This window comes from Corvus cornix, chromosome 2 (assembly GCF_000738735.6).
Source record: "Corvus cornix cornix isolate S_Up_H32 chromosome 2, ASM73873v5, whole genome shotgun sequence".
NCBI classification, from domain to species: Eukaryota; Metazoa; Chordata; class Aves; order Passeriformes; family Corvidae; genus Corvus; species Corvus cornix.
Genome location: NC_046333.1, coordinates 55930852 through 55948378, shown reverse-complemented (window position 1 = coordinate 55948378; position 17527 = coordinate 55930852). Strand labels below are relative to the sequence as shown.

Sequence of the window (17527 nt, the reverse complement as noted above, 5' to 3'; positions counted from 1 at the left end):
TATATTTTTTTCCTTGACCTCACATTTGGAGGCTACTGAGGCTTTTGGCCTTAATTAACACAAAACACATCTGAGGTAGTTATTTTGTGTGGGAAAGCCTAGTTTTCAAAACACAAAGATTGATCAATTCACAAGCCATGTAAAAAAAATCTTACAAAGTAGTGGAAAATAGGAAATTCTTGTAAAAAGCAATTCTGTCAGTCTTTTTCTGTGATACATAATCAAATAGAGTTCCACACTGGGCAAATAAGATTGTTATCAAACATCTGCATTTATTATTGGACTACTGCTAAAAATACAATTTTATAACAAGCAGACTACTGTATACAAATAATAAAATCTCTAGTTCTGTAAACTAAGATAGGTATAGAGTGCAGTGTTTAGCATGTAATATACTGTACTAGATCCCAAGGGTTATTAGTAGATGTACAAATCTTGCAGGCAGAACAGTCTTGACCTGGGGAGTTTGACAGTTTATTGCCAATTGCAATAGTGCAGAGTGGTCTGCTGCTTTATTCTATTTGTCAAATTGTTTTTACAAGTCTATCAAGATGTCACTTGTTTTTGTCTGGCTCCCGAAGAGCAAAGAAGACTTGTGGGGTGAAGAAAGAGCTGTCCTGCAGACCTCTTTCAGGCAGTTAATTGCATTGAACTCCACTGATTTTCATGAATCATATGCACATAGACAGTAGAAGTAGCAGTAGTAACTTCTTGGTTCTGGTGCTTCACACCAATATATTTTAATTTTTTTTTTTAAAGTTAATTGTGTCTAAACATAGCAGGCAGTTTTATACATATGAGGAAGGCAATGCAATCAATGGCCAATTTAAGCATTTAAATTTCCTGGTTTTTGCAAAGATCAAAGTTGATGTGAAATCTATCACCTGAAGAAACTAATGAAACTTGTAAGTAAAGGAATGACCAAACTGGATCAATTTTATATAGAGCAGAAACAGACCCACTGTAACAGAATAAAATCTACTTAATATGGACATCAGATTCCAAATGGTAGGTGTTTTTGTAATACAGCAGAAAGCAGCGGTATCTTTAATAATCACATATTTAGAAATGCTCTGGGTAAGTTGGAGACCAAAGCTTCTGTCCTCCCACAAGATGTATGTTTTGGCTCTTCATACAGTCTCATATACAAAAGCATTACAGTCAAGCATGTACATAAACAACAGAAAAAATCCCACTGCTTTGCAATTGAATGGCCTTTCACATTACCCTTGTGCCAAAATAACAACAGATAAAATGGAACATCAGGAAATGTTACATGATATGTGGTTTCTAACATATATGCCTTGCTCTTACATTACTTATACAAGAGTATGAAAATCGTGTTGAGACACCTGCAAGCAACGGCAAAAAAGTTAGCAAAGCAGTAAGGTTCTCAAAAGTAATAGCATTTAAAAATAACATTTCCAGAATATTATTTTATTCAGAATTCCCTTTTTCTTCCCCTTATGATTTTTCATGTTTTTATCAACTGAAGAACTTTGAGCAATAGTGACCAGTCTGCAGAACTAACTGCCCCAACACTTCCATTTGATTGACTGTCTGAACAGCAGTTATGACAGTAGAGATAATTCTGCATGGAACTGGAAGACTAACATAGTGAGGAAGGAAATACAACAGAGAGGTTGTGATTTGTGATTACTGACCAAAAAAAAAAAAAAAAAAAGCCAAAAAACCCCAACCCAAACACTAGTTAAAGGATAATTTTTACTGAAAAAGTCTTATGACTAAGAAACTGAAATACTTATTGTTTTAATGACAGGCTTTGTATGTTGTATGCCAGGAGACCAGCAACAGAAAATGCAAGGTAAAAAGACACTCCTTCTATGTTTGGGTCATTTTTCACTAGGCCTGAGGGAACAGGTTGCACTGGTATCCTGACGTTTTCATTTCTACCACAGTCTATGTAGATAAGGTTATCCTCAACTTTTCCAACCAAAAGAAGCAAAAGATCTTGAACAGCCTGATTCTTCCAGATATTTCCACTCTGCCAAAGGGAATTCAGTTCCTGTTCTGGAAGTGAACTAAAAAGCTGATCTATTTTTCCTTTGTGAACAAATCTGTTCAAATCTTTGCCTTTTGCCAGATAAAAAAGAGCCAGAGGCTGCCTTGAATGATGCACAGTTCCATAGACCTCTTTGAAAGACTCACTTAAGCGTTGAACAAAAGTTTGCATTTTCCCGGAATCTTCATTTAGTTGTTTTTTATTTTGGGGCCAGAACAACAAGGAGGCTAGGAAGAAAGGCTCTACACACGTTTGTTTCACTTCCTGCAGAATGCTTAGAAGCAGACTCTTCAACTCCTTAGGACCACGTAACTTGGCAGATTTAGGTTTAATGCAGTTAAGAACAATATTTGCCAAAATCAAATTCTGTTTGTCTTTTTGAGTTGCTTGTTTATCCTTCTCACACAAAATTGCATATGCTCCTACTATGTCTTCTATTTCTCTGTCAGCATTTCTGTGGTTTCTGTGAAGGTAATTCAAAATGCCGGAAAATGAGTGTGCTTTGGAAGCTTCCACAGCATCCCTGTATGCTTCTATATACTGAGAAATGGACCACTCTGAGTCCTGTTTATTTTTCAGTTGTTCAAAACTGAAATCACAAAATATTTCTGTGTATTTGGTAAAACATTCTTGAACCTTCCCATACAACTTTGCTTCTACCATTTCTTTTTCTCTGGTCTGTGTTTTGAAAAGCACAAAGTAGTCTTCAAAAAAGTCAAATGCCCTTTTCAACCTTGATCGCAAATGACACAAAAAGCTGGAATAACGTCTAAGAACCTTGAACATTTCACTGTCTTCACTGGAGTTTTCTACATTCAAAACACTATTTCCTGACAGATAATTTGTCATGCTTTTTCTACAGTGTGAGTCTTTTTTGCTGAAAAAAGGAACATGCCAAAGGACATCAATAACATAAAGACCAGTTTCTATTTCTCCCTGATAGCCAGCAGTATTGTACACTTGAAACTTCCTTTTAAGTTTTTGATTCTGCAAATATTGTTCATTGACTGCATTTTCAGCTTGCCTCTGAGATTCTTGGAAAGCCTGTGAAGCATTCTCAGCAAGCTCTAGCAGGTTGTCCAGTTTCCCAGCTGTCAGGGCTGCACTCTTTTCTTTGCACTCTACCCAGTCTCTTAGCTCACCTTTAAACACTTGACCTAGTGTGTCTGATATGTATGAATTGTGTTGTGCTCTTTCTTTGGCTGCTTTGGCCCAGTGCAATGCAAGGTCAAATTTCCTTTCTTTAATGTAGAACCTTGCTAGGGCTTGGCAAATGTAAACATTTTGCTCAAATCTAGCAGATGCTTGTTCTAACACACGTTCCACATCACCACGCTTTTCCTCCTTATGAATGGCTTCAATTAAGGGGGAAAATGATGTGTCAGACTCATCACCATGCTCTTTGCGCTGCCTAGTAATCAGCAGGGTTTGTATATCACGAACAAGTTTGTCTTCCTTTAACAATAAATCTTCTTTCAACAGCTTTGATGTAATTTCACTTTTAGACAAGCCATAGGTTAGTTTCAATTCTGTTAGGCAGTGAGATGCTATCAACGGATGAACGATACGAAGACCTTTGTATCTCATGTGTTTATGTGCCTGATCAGATATTAGGATATTGGAACAAATTCCCATCTTTTCTATTAGTTTATCTTTATGGCAGCCTGTGTCTCGAGAATTAATTCCTAAGTATTCTTCGCATAGTGATAGTGAAATCACAGATGTTGTTAAATACGAGTTTAACAGAGTTAGATAGCAAACAAGTTGTGCTGGTTTAGAGGCAGTATCTAAGTCATGCAAGGTATTTTTTACCACTTTTTCTATATACTGTGGATCAAAGTTTTTCTTCATAATCATAAATGAATAGAAATTGGCAGAATTTGAATGCACCTTTTCAATATATTCTAGTTTCTGGTCAAAGGCCCTTTGCTCTTTTTCAGAAAGCATTTGTTTTAAAGAAACACTGTTCAAGAAATTGATGGTCGAACTTTCATCAGGATTTTGAGATCTCATACAGTTTAGAATTACCACTAAAGGTTTTACATACCGAATGCCTTTTTCTGTTATAGCTGTCTGAATTTCTTTCTGCAGAACATTGACATTTTCTTGCTCTTCAAAATCATCCACAAGAAGTAACACTGGTAAATAACCTGTGTTGTCATTTGCTCCACAGGTGAGTAAAGTTGTCACCTGTGTTCCAATATCATGTGGTTTACTTTTCAGAACAGCACATCTGAATTGCTTCCGTAAATTCCAAAGGATATGCATAGATAATGTTGTCCCACCACATCCTGGGTGGTGGTAAATGTTGATAATTTTTACAGGTGAGTCATTAGCACTGTCAGATGAAGACATGATTAGGCCTTCAAGCTTTTCATAACTGTCCCTTCTGATAAAATCTGAAGTATAGTTTTCTTCTGAAAAGTAGAAATTCCACCACGATACTTTACCACCTCGATAAAATTCTTCTTCCCGCTCTTTCAGGAAATTTTGAAATCTATCTGTATCCTTTTCTATTTCTGTGTCTTTGCATTCATTTTCACAAAGTATTTCTAATCCTGCCATGGAGTCTTCTTTGCTCTTTAGAAGACGAACAGTAGAATGATCAACAGAGGGCAGAAGTCTTTCAGAAGATTGCATGTCTGACGCTAGTTTTATGATGGTACCATTTACCATTTCCAGGGTTAGAGTAGAAATACATTTCTTTGAGAGTGCTTCCTCATGGATGCCTCTAGCTTGAAGAAGATCTTTCCATCGCTGGTGTGTACCTGTACCTATGCAAATGCAGACCATATCTTGTAGTCCCTTTAATTCTTGGTAAAATGTCATAAAAGTTTCAGTAAGGGGATCTACTGAATCTTCTACTATGGAAAGCAAAAGAAACACTATTAAAAACTTTTCATTCTGCTTTACATCTTTGTGTGAAAGAAAGGAAATCATTTTTCTGACACCAGCAGCTCTGTCTCGTTGCCATAAAGTCGAATCCAGTGGTAGCTCTTTATTGCCTTTGAAGTCTGATCCACCATTGCATAAAATCCAGTTGGTCTCCTGACGTAGTTTTAGCCTTTTAGCTTGTTCAGAAACGGAACCCCCCATGTGTTCATAGTAATCTGGGAAGTAAAGTTTGGCATTTCGATGTTTTTGGTAAGTCTTAAACACACCATTCATTTCTGATTCAGAATCAAAGTCAAGCACAGCAAACCATTTTATTTCATGTAAAAAGTCTAAGTCTGAAGTTTGATTTGGGAGGCACTTGTTTGTTACCAAAATGTAGTAGTTATAATAAGAGTTCTCTAGTGAGTCCCTGTTACCCGTGAGCAGACTAACTAGCTTTAGTCCTTCCTTTGGTGACTTCTTTGGCTTAAAGTTATGCTCTTCTTCTGCTCTTCTACGACGTTCTGCTAAAGTTGTCAAGGAACCTTTAAATTTTTCGCATTCTTTTGTATTGTAAATATTTGCGGAACTTGCTCCATCCCGGATGAAAATAGCTTTTTTCCAACTCTTACTCTTATATTCATATGTGTTGGTGCAGAAATATTTTGTATCACAGAAGCTGTGTTGGGGAACCACATCTATTTCAATGACAAAGAGATCTGCTGAAGTTCCATTTTGTAATAATACTTCCACAAATCTAGGTGGTCTAATGCAATATTCTGCAATGATGGTGTAGGGGTCATTAAAGTGCTTTTTGATGTGTATATTAAAATGCTTAATGTATACTTCTTTGTTGGTAACTTTTATTCCTTCTATTTTCCCATGTGGATTGTCATGTACTCCAAAATGAATAGTGCCATTTGTGCGGGAGTTCATGCAGGCTGCAGCAAATCGAAATGCTTCATTGCTAAATTTCATCAAGATTTCATCTTCCTGTGCATTCTCAGTGTTGGTAAATAATTTGAATTCGTGTGCTGGATCCATGAGATTGGATGCCCCTGTTTCAGGGACATTAAGAATATTATACTGCTTATATCGACTACCATCACTGAAATTATCAAAAGGATGTGGCATACACATCTTTCCAGCTGGCTGCTGGCTGCTTGACAGTGGCTCATCTGTTTCATTCTTTATGCCAGCTTTGCTTGCTTTTGTGTCTTCTATGGGCTTCATCTTAGAATCCTTCAGTATACTGGAATTAAGTGATTCACAGTTCTTCTTGCACTCTTTCTTTGCCATTTCTCCATCTTTTCCTCCTCCATCAAAACTCTCTTCAGTGCCTTCTTGTTCCACAGCCTGGTTTGAACCTTTACCTAGAATGTCAAGCTCTTTCAGGACGCACGTGATCTGAAAAGCAGGCCCATGAGGCATACCCATTTCCACAAGATCTGCTTTAGTCATCCTCTTCAAAGCAAAGCCAGTCACAGCTTGGCGAAACAGGATTTCTGCATGTTCCTGGTCAATCTTAGCTACTTCAGTTGCCCATTGTTTGACTTGTTCTTTTGTCCACTGTTCAATATGCTGATACGAATATGATTCCTCATTTTTTTTAGTGGTTGCCTTTTCCATTCTTTAAGGGAAAAAAATCACAAAATTACTAAACAAATGAGTGAAACAGTTGCCTAATAGCTGACTAACACATATTTCCTTGCTGTTATTAACCATTAATTTCTTCATTTTAGGATGTGACAGGAAGAACAGCATCTTACATTCTAATTGGTCTTAGTGAATGTGGACTTTTGCAGAAAATTTAAAGAAAGAGAAAAAAATTCCCCTTAATAGCATCTAATTTTACTTTATCCTTTCATTTCCTCTGGGAGAATTATATTCATTCTTCTGGAATTTTAAGCTTATGGAATTGCACCCACCTATAGTTGTAGCATTAGTAGTAATTGCCCCTAGGTGTCAGGCACCTTTTCCTGTTCATAGCTCAGTGTTCCTGAAACCAAATTGTTGGGGAGGATGAAAGTTTGGTAAGAAAGTTTCACAGGTATGTAGGCTTGGCAGAAAGATCTCTGAATGTAGAAACTGGGGATGAGATAGAAATGAAAGCAAGTTTTGATATAGAATAAAAGATGTTTTGCTGAAACAGTGATTGATGAGTAACTGAGAAGGCAAAGGTTGGAGATGAGTTGGAAGGAGATTTTTAAGAGTAGGACAAAGGTATGTGACTACAAACAAAGACATGTTTTTCACCAACTAAATAAATCTCAAAAAGAGCATAAGTAAATAGAAAACATGTCTTTACCAAAAAGAGAGATATAGCAGGCAAAAAACAAGAAGTGTTGATGTAGCAAGAAGAAGAAAGGTCTGAGAATTTTCCACTGTAAGCTTAAATTGTAACTTACTTACTCTTGTGATTGGATAATAATGACTATAATATGGTGATGGTAGTAGCTATGATAGGCTATAGGCAAATGTAAAGGTATTGTGTATGGTGCTTATTGGTTGTTATGCATTAAGATACTCTGCAAAGAAAAGTATCTAATGCTTTGTAACTTGAACAGAAGGTGGCTTCAGGTATGCCTACAGCTGGAGCTGGCAGCTGTAGGGCTGGCTCTGGATACCCACTCCCCGAAATGCTGTAACTTCGCCTATGCAATAAACAGCTTTCAAGAGAGCCGCCTGAAGTCCAGACATCCTTCGTGAAACTTTCTCCTATACCAAATGACTTCTTAGATTTTTTCAGCAAAACTTTGTTTTCTGAAAGTACACTTGGTTATCTAGGCCACTCTAGTGACATGCTTTCCTTAAATTACTATTTGATTTCCTAAACTGTAAACTTTATTGAGATGCAATAGTAAAGATTTCTTATACCTGGTAGGGGAAAACAGCTGTCCTACTTTTGGCCAAGCTGCCTCCTGTATTAACAAATGATGAGAGCAGAGAAAAAAGTGGGGCTGTGAGCTATGGTAGACTGCAGTTGCTTTTTCGCTTATGGAGTCTTGCTCTTGCTCAGAAAAACTAGTTTCTAGTTCCTTAAAATTCTACTGTGGTAAGCACATATTGTCAAAAATTGAGGGTGCAGGGGGAAAGAAGCTCCATGTTTTTATTCTGCGGCTGAAGCAACTGTTGCTATTCACTGGTAACTCCACCCACGGTATTTGAAAGCTGAGAAAAGAAACTGAAACTAAAGCTTTTCGTGGAGACAGACTTAAACCCAGCAACGTAAAAGAGTGATTTGAATTCCCACCCAATCCATACCTTCTCATAGAGGTACAATTTAATCCTAACACAAAAGCAAACATTGTTATGTCCTTATAACAGTTTTTCCATGTTTTAGTGTTTGGAATCCCCCTGATGAGATCTCTCCTGCGCTGGAGAGAACAGGATACTTTCATTCCACAGACATAATGCAGTGTTTGTATCTTTCATGGTACGTGCTAGTTAATGATTCTGGCCAAATGAAATAGTTGAAAGATGACCTTTTTCCAACATGGAAAAACTGTATCACATAATATCTGCAGAATAGTTTCTTTGAGGTCATATTCTTTAGGATTATTACACTGTAATCTCATAACAAAAATTTTTCATGTGCAGACATTCAGCAGATTTGGAAGACTTTATCTTAGTAGATTATGGGTAATTTTATATATAAAATTTATGTCCCAAGAAACCTAAAAACCCAAACTGCAAACCTCAACCAAAACACATGGTATCAAAATAAGCCATCAGATCTTCATAAAACTTTTAATCCTAGAAGTAAATATGCATGTACTTACTGTAACTGTTCTGTTCTGCAGGCTTTTTCCTATAGTTGTTCAACACACATATTTTCTTCAAACAGGAAGCCCAACAGCTAAAATTCAGCTGAACTGCTCTTCTAGAGTGTGGGAGAGAAAACCCTTTAAAATCACCTTGTAAACTTCTAACATAAGCATAAGGTCAGAAAGAGAAGGAAGGAAAAGAGTTTTCATAGATGTATGATCAGTTTTCCCCGTGGCAAACATTCATCTCTAGAGGAGACAAAGAACAGTGCCTGATAGAGAATATTTATTATTCCTTACCTTTCCCTTGGCAAAATGGACCTTCACCCTTCCAACACTGTGTCTAAATGCTGTCAACTGGGCAAGTCAAGCTGGGTGTTGCAGAGAAATGGGAGGATATAGGAGCAGGGTGTATGGGAGGTCCTTCTGCTCCTATTACTTCCTCTCTTACCAAACAAAGTTGCTTCCGGTCTGCCTCTTCCTAACTTCCTGTTTGGGAAATCATTGTTCTCTTAGGAAATTAAGGTCAGAATCCTATTCTGGTATGTCTTTTTAAAAACACTTACACAGCACTGTCTTGAGCTGTTATCTAGAAACTTGAGAAATTAGGAAACACCATCTGAGTAATACTTGGCTAATAAAATGCAGAGAGAAACAGCTATGCACTGACCAAACTGTTATGAACTGACCACAGTCCCCCATTCTCCATGCCACTGGGCTGCTTGGGGTGGCAGATGAAGGAGGTAGGAGAGTTGGGAAAGGAGTGAAGTTGAGGCTGGGAAAATGGAGTAGGATGGAGGAAGATGTTTTTGGTTTTTACCTTGTTTTTCACCATTCAACTCTATTTTATTTGACAACTAATTAAATTAATTTTTCCCAAGTCAGGTCCATTTTGTCCATAATGGTAACTGGTAAGTCATGTCCCAGTCTTTTTTTTTTTGACCCAGAGATTTAGCATCTTATTTTCTCCCCTATTCTGCTGAGAAGGCAGAATGGGAGGGTGGCTGCATGGGTAGCTGGCAGCCAGCCAAGGTCAACTCACCACAATCCACCAGAATGATACCTGCTCTGAGAAAAATTGGGTGAGGTCATCAGAACACCGCACATTTTAGACAGCAAAGAGCATCTCCAGCCACCACAAAGCCAGCTGTGGACAAGCCAGCATCTCTTTCAGTTGTTGATGCTGTTAATGCTACTGTTGCTTCCTATCCTTATACGCTTTCCTGTGTACTTTAGCTATGGGTGTTTCTGAAGTTCTGGCACGCACCCATCTGCTATTGCACAGATTCTTACTAGGAAAATTCTTACACCTTGAATCTCTAATTGCTGCACTTGTCTGGAATGCATCCTCAGTAGATTGAATGGTATGTCTGTACATTCAACAATCCTGTATATTCTCATGTCAAGGCCAAAGGAGACAAACAATGCTTGATCTGATGTAACAAATATGTCACCTTCCCAGGATATGGTACAGCTCTGTCATTATTCTAATCATTCTGCTATGAAAAATTATAAGAAATAATAATACTGTCATTGACTTAGCATGTGAGACTCAGAGAACCCTAAGAACCTTGAAGTGCAGCATCTGCTTTAGATGCTGCTGACCCTGAGCACTTTGTATGTGAACACTGCTGCACCCTTTTTGCTTGGGGGAGAGAGACTGCTTTCTCTGGCAGGGGCCTTTGTTTACAGAGGCATAGCCTGCATCCCTGGAGATCATTCAGATTTTCTTTCTGTAGTTGAGTGTGCTTGCTGAGGCAGCTGGCTACTTCTCATCTATAGGAATCCAAGTGATGCCCAAACCGAGCTGTTGTCCCAGAGGGACTGTTGAGTTTCCCCATCTTCATCCCAGTTCATAGGGTGACAGCTCTGCTGCCAGCTAGGGAGGCTTGCTCAGTGTCCAGGTTGCCTACCCCATATTTGAGGTGGCTGGCTGGGAGGTTGTGCAGACAATATATCCTGATATTAACCACATCATTGTTGCTACACATGGATATCTGCAGTTTTTTCATCTGTATCTGTGTATGTGTTAGCTATTTCCATTAATCAGTTAACCAGGTCTGCTGTTTTGGTATGGTATGTTTTGCTTATTTGGCCATCAGCAGCATCCCTTCCCCGCAAATTTTGTTCCTTCAGATGCTATTTGCAGACATTAAAGCATGGAGTTTATTTATGTGGTTCTCTAGCATAAAATCAATTCTTCTGGAATGACTTCATTAAAGTAAAAATTCTTATTGTGCATCAGGTCTACCCTGTAATCTCATTATTCAGCAAAACTGAATCAGAAATACTGTCTTGTTTCTCAGTGACTGGTGTGGAAACCCACCATTGAAATCCTATTGTCCACTGCAACTCACAGAATTTGTTCTCTAATGTATATCAGTAATTCCTGTAATGTTACTGTTCCTTCTGCATTTCTTTACCCACTGAAATTAGAGATCACTAGTTATTTCCAGTGTGATCTGTAGATCTGACTGCCAGCAGTTCTCCAGTTTCCAGTTATAAAGATTTCCAGAGTTATTTTTATTGCTGCTATTTCCTCTAATTTCGTCATATTTGACAAATCATTACATGTACAATATTATTCTGTGATTTCAGCCTTTACTCTATCTTTTGACACCTCTAATTCATGATTATTACCTCACTGTATTTCTGTTACCTTAATAATTCCTCCTATCATGTTGTGCATCGGCACCCGAAATAATCCAGTCAGCTCCTTGAGCTCTTCTCGTTAGTGAAAAAGCACCACGTTTGCCTGATCTTTTACAAAACTTGCTTCTTCTTCCCTTAAAAAAAAAAAAAATTAAAAACCAACCTCTTTTCCTTACTTTGTTTCCTAAGTTATTACATATCTTCTATTATGTTGTTTCTCATTGCTCTCCAACTGGTACTCACTGATATTTATCAGTTCCAGCCTCTGCTCTATTTCTTATATGTGGGGGTCACAGAGAGGCCTCCAGGGCTTTTTGTCTTCAGAGGAAAATAACTTCTGTGTCCACTCTGGCAATAGTCTATGAACCTTTCTTTAACAAGTCTTACTAGTCACATAGGTCTGTATTTCCCTGATGCTGATGTGACTCTGTGTCCATGTCTGTCGTAATTTCCTGTTTGCCTATCATCCTCTCTCAAAACTTCCTGCATGTTACTCTTCCATGTAGGATTGCACTTCCCAAGACTTCTCTTTAAAGAAAGGAAATGAGAATGAAATTTCAATTGCAGTCAGAAATACCCACAAATACAAATACAGTGATCACTGCATTGCATTCTTCATGTTCTCTTGCCTGCTGCCACTGGCCTTGCCCACAGGAAGATATATTCCCTGGCCTTAACTTAAATACTCAGTTTCCAAATAGGAAAAGTTCAATGAACTGAAAATGATCCTTTTCCCTGGGAATGAGTCCTGCAAGCACTGTAATGATAATAGAAACCAGTCCAGAGACAGCAGAACCTGCTAGGAGCAGTAATCAGGTTGGTGTGGATACTTTCTCTGTAGTTTTCGATTTATCAGCCAGCAGAATTGATGTTCAGATTGAGACTCACACCAGCCTTTCTTGGTTGTGCACTTTGATGAGCTCACAGCCTCAGGGAATCCCACAGGCACTAGCCTGCATCTACATGATCTCAGTGCTCAGGCAAAGAGCAGCTGTACTCCTTTGATTTTTGCAGGCCTGTTATCTGTTGAGCCCGTCTGTGGGTGTTAGTATCATTTTCTTAAATTGCAGCTGTTTTCTGATTGTATGGTGTCATACTGTGTTTCCCTGAGCTGTGTTGTATGGGCTGATGTGACAATCATTCCTTCCCCCAGTTCTGGCCTCTTCCTTTGCACTGGATGACTGTGGGACAAGCTGGTCCAAGGAACTGCAGCAATGTTACAGGTCAGCTTAGTCTATGGACAGGTCAGATCTGGTCAGCTTCCTCTGAGGCTGCTTGAGCTCCTTACTAGCATGGAGCAGACCATGCCAGTGGAAGGAGTCCTTTTCCATGTCTTATTAAAGATAGAGAAAAAGTGATCACAGCTCCTTTTGTTAGCATAAATCTTTCTACATACTGGAGGACTTCATCTTTCTTTGTATCTTTTTACTCCAAGATAAAATATTTTTTAGGCTTATTCTAAACTTTTTTCCTCATTTATTTTGCTTCTCAAAGGCTTTCCACATTTGGCTGTATTTTTCAGACACACTTCAAAAGAATTTCAAATAGAATCTACTTTTCTCAGTGTCCCAGCCTGCTGTTTAGAAAGGGGTCCTGAATATTCGAAGGAACTTGGAATTTTCTGTACTTTTAGATACAACTTGTGGATGGGACTAAGAATGATGGACTTAAAGGACTTGAAAAGTGATTGAAAGTCAAGTTTTGATTTTAATATGGTTTGATAAATCAGCATACCAAAAATCAGCAAGCTGAAGTTAAAGAAGAAAGTGTAGTTCTAAGGAAAACATATGAAAGATGCCCAACACAATTTTTGTTTTCTCCCAGATAAACGTTTTTCTTGACTTTTCAAGACATCCTTATTCCATTACTATTAGGATGAAAAAAAGTTATATAGAAGCTACTTTTTAGCCCTACAAGAAATATAAAATTTGTAGCTTGATGAAGATATCAGTGTTGACATTGGACAGTACTTTCCTAAATAAGAACATATGTTATATTTGGTTGTGGTATGCTATTGTAATGAGGTACTCTAGTTCAGAAGCCCTGCCCTAATATTCATACATTTAATTGTATCTGAGTCATGAGATGCTCTGTGACCAGCACTTTGGACTTTGCCCTGGAACACAGCACATAGCCTGAGGAGATACATACATATTATCTTTTTAGGTGGAGCAGGATTTCCAACATGCTGGTATTTGCATTTCATGTTTAACTGAACTGGGATACAGATTTATACTTGAATGGGCTCCTTAGATGTCTAATCTTTTATTTGTCTTCTTTGGTCCTTGTCTGTTGTATATTTACCACAGATTCTAACCAAGAAATGATCCTTTGCTTTTTTTCCTCGATATTTAATGACACAGCACAACTGTCACTTTCCATTGCAAGGCTGCATCAGTTTCATTGCTTACAATGGGATCCCTTTAAATCTGTCTGTGATGTGTTTGGAAACTTTTGCCACAGTTCCGTCTCTTTCTACAAAAGCCTTGTGGTTTCCACAGAAAGGCAGTGACAGAGCTAGACTCCTCTGTAAGAACTGGGCTCATTTCATACATTCAGGAGTTTTTACAAAGAACTACTTGTTGAGAAAAACATTTCCGTACAAACTGACATGGACTTTTATATTGTCAGCCAGTGATAAATTTTGGGTACTGCACATTGTTTTTAAAAGATGCTTATGAACATTTTGAAGTGTGTACGTTTTTGTGTGTGAGTAGAGAATATACTCAAAAATACATCATGACTGACTAATGTGTTCTAATATAATGGCATTAAAAAACATTCTTGGCTGGATGCAAAAGTATTCTCAATACAGACATTTAGCTACCCAGAAAGTAGCTTCTATTAATCAGGAAGCCTCTTACAGGACACAGCATTGAGGAAACAGTCCCCCTTCAAATGTACAAGTCACATGGGACATGATCAATTTGCACATCTGTCAGAAAGTTAATGTTTACTAGTATTAGCTCCTTTCCCTTTGTCCTTCTCACTGTCCCAAGCATAGTTCCCATAAGCTCCTGCCATGTCCTGTGGGAAGCTGTTGCCCTCTAGCTCCCAGAAAGATGTATGATATAAATGCATTGATAGCACCACACTGGTGACAGATTTCCAAAGGAATCGTGCTAACACTGAAGAAAGTCCATAGAAAATATTGTATTTTAGAAAATTATATTTTGTCTGAGTAAAGCAAAAAGTAATAAAAAAGAATAAAGCTACTTTAAAAAGTTTTAACCTGAGATCATAAAACAATGAGGTGTCTCCTTTTCAAGGCTAAGCTTTCTACAGGTAAAGCATGGAGGTACATGCACAGTATTGTGCTTGTATTTTGCCGTCATATCTTGCTTAGCTGGTCATGCATATTTAAGGAGGTGTTTAATGGAAGCATACATTCCCTTTACATTTACATGAACTCACTGTGTTGTAACTGCTGCTGTCATTTTTGCTGAGATCTACCTACTAATCATCTCCCTCCGTGAGCTCACAGAATCAGTGTGACTGAGGCTGGAAAGCACCTCTAGAGATCATCTGGTCCAACTCCTGCTCAAAGCAGGGTCTCAGGAAAATCTCATTCCCTAACTATTATACCAATTAATCTTTGTAGTATAAAATAGTATTAACTTTCTTTAAACCATATGTATAGTTTACCTTGGATACTGAATAGTCATGCTTAAGCAAGCAAACTAAAGAACCCCAGCTCATTGTAAGAAGGACAACCTGGTTCCCAAGATAAGGACTTTGCTTCTTGGAATTTTAATACCTGTCCACGAAGAATAAAATATACTCCTGGGCAACCAAGATAATGCTAGCATTCTAGCCCCTCTAACATGTATTTGAAACCCTCTCACTGTCTGTCGCTATAGATAAGTAAGTATAGCAAGACTGACTCTGGGTGCATCTGATCAATAGAGAAGCAGGAGGATGAAGACATCATCAAAATGTAGTTGCTTTGCAAAGTTTTATTATGATTAGTAAATATTAGTGTGTGTTTGTTAATCAGCAGTAAGTGAAATATGCACCTGAATGCCTGCACTGCTTTGAATGGGACACCTCCTGTGCATGAATAAAAGAACTACTCTCGTAATTCTATGCTTGCATCACAGCTGGTCTCCTTATATGGCATGGTCCAGTGCAAATTTTAGTACAAAGGTCAACTACAGCAGGTTGCCTGGGACTGCATCCAGTTGGGTTTATAGTATCTCCAAGTATGAAGACTCCAAAGCTTCTCTGGTCTGTAACCACCTCGACAGTATAAAAAGTTTTTCATGTATTATGAACATTGGTAAGATCTCCCTGAGGCATCTCTTCTTCAGGTCCCAGCTCTCTCAACTCACCACTGTATGTCAGATGATCCTCATCATCATTGTGGGTCTTTGCTGAATTGCTCTGGTGTGTCCATGTCTTGTACTGGAGAGCCTAGCACTGACTGGACTCAGCAGTCCTGGCGTGGCTTCAGCAGTGCTGAGGGGAAGGGTCACCTCCCTCAACCTGCTGGTAGTGCTTCTCCTAATGCTGCCAAGGATACTGTTGGCCTCCTTGATTTTGCTGCAGTCTTAAAAGGACTGTGGAATATAGTCTGGTGGCCTGTAAGGGGTTAATATTTCAAAGCCATAACAAAGTGCAAGATGGAGCATTCCCATACGAGCAGTGGTGAAAGCTGATACTCTTCAGTATACTTACAAATTGCTTTTAAGATGTGTAGTAAGAAAGACCAAGTACTACACACCACCTTGTGATATGATACAAGTGCCTGAAGGTGCTGTGACTTCTGTTGCTGTTCCTACACTTCAGAATCCCAGAATTATGGCTTATCTGCCCTACCTTTGATCTCAAGTCCACACCACAGCCTTACTTCATCAAAGAAAGATGTTCTTGACCCTCACCAGCAGGCAAATGAAATGGCAAAAGCCTCCACCAAAAGGAATGGGGGAAAAAAAACAAGAGAGGATTTTTTTAATTCCCCCTGTCCCATTTCACATTGCTTTCTCATTATCCCCATCTCATATTTGAACTTCCCAGTGTATACATCATCTAGTTCAATGGACACACACTCCATTTGCTTTGGTAAAATTTGGAATAGATTTTACATCAATAAATAAAAGCTTATCAATCTCTTTTGAATGTTGTGGTAGCAGTGAAAAAGGGGCAAGCGTACAATATGTAAAGGTTTTCTTTGTCATCCATTAAGATTCTGTGACATTTCAGAATTGGTTTTTTCCTCACAGTTTATTGTTTTTATACCTCCACCAAATGGATTTCTCCACCAAAAGTAGCTCAATGCACTGTGCAAATTTTGGAAGAACTGTAAAGAATGAGCACAGTTTGAATAGGAATTTATGCCAGTCTATTTTTGGCTAACAGTCAGTAATACACAAGACACAATGAAACAAAAACAGATGAGAACAATATATTATAAGCAGAAGATGACTTGCTTGTGTTTGCTCTCTGTCTGTTTCAATAACATATTCCTATTTGCAGAGCTGGTTCTGCTGCCATAGCTAGAAGAATTATTTAAGACAGTTTTTCTTCTTCCTGTAGTAAAATAAATTTCCCTACCAGTTCAGTTTTTTGCTGTGAATTTTTGTTGTAAGTGGAGACTAGGAATGTGGCAGCCACGACCAGCATATGGGGCATCCAAGGAACATTTTACTTGCAACAGGCAGGTTTTTGTTTCTTATTTCCAACCTAATGATAGGTGTCCTTTCCAGTGAAAATGCATGGACACACAGAACTGTTAGACATTACATGATGCATAAACAAAATTGTTTTATTAAATTTACAGGTATTTTTACAGGCACTTTTCAGAAGTTTAAAAGACTGTTATGGTGGACTTTTGTATTGGACTGCTGAAGTCATCTCACACTATTGATGAATGGCTTAATCCAAAACACTCTGCTCATCTTTTACTGGGACATGAGCACAGATTCTGAAACAAAATCTTTTGGGACCCTTAAAATGCACTTAGGCATATATATATAGGTGAGCTTAAAAGAATGTAGACTGGAACTGAAATTGACCTGATTTCTTTTTTTCCCCCCACAAAACCTTAGAAAAATATATATGATTGTCAGTTTTGAATACAGAGGGTCCAGAGGTGGAGAAACTACTTTTTCTCAATTTATCTGCATTTCCTGCCCTGTGGCCTGCAATGACATGCAGTGTGGTAAGATGGAATGGTCTCAAGCACTTCAGAAATCAGCATGCTCCCTTCAGA

At 38.3% G+C, this 17527-nt stretch overlaps 1 protein-coding gene across 2 annotated transcripts; it reads right to left on the bottom strand.

The window, feature by feature from the left end:
* Positions 1-247: 247 nt before the first annotated feature.
* On the bottom strand, positions 248-9113 carry LOC104689172 (sterile alpha motif domain-containing protein 9-like). 2 transcript variants are annotated; one of them, XM_010399160.4, is made up of 3 exons: positions 8965-9113; positions 8680-8780; positions 248-6527 (listed from the first exon to the last, which is right to left on the bottom strand). In XM_010399160.4, the coding sequence occupies exon 3, from the start codon at positions 6524-6526 to the stop codon at positions 1763-1765; it is 4764 nt and encodes a 1587-aa protein (XP_010397462.2). In that variant the 5' UTR covers position 6527; positions 8680-8780; positions 8965-9113; the 3' UTR covers positions 248-1762. The 2 variants fall into 2 exon arrangements, with proteins under 2 accessions (XP_010397462.2, XP_010397463.2); XM_010399161.4 differs by lacking the exon at positions 8680-8780.
* Between the last annotated feature and the right edge of the window lie 8414 nt (positions 9114-17527).

Bases quoted from the DNA above. Each gene is read 5' to 3' on its own strand.
- LOC104689172 (XM_010399160.4), bottom strand. From the start codon at position 6,526: ATGGAAAAGGCAACCACTAAAAAAAATGAGGAATCATATTCGTATCAG.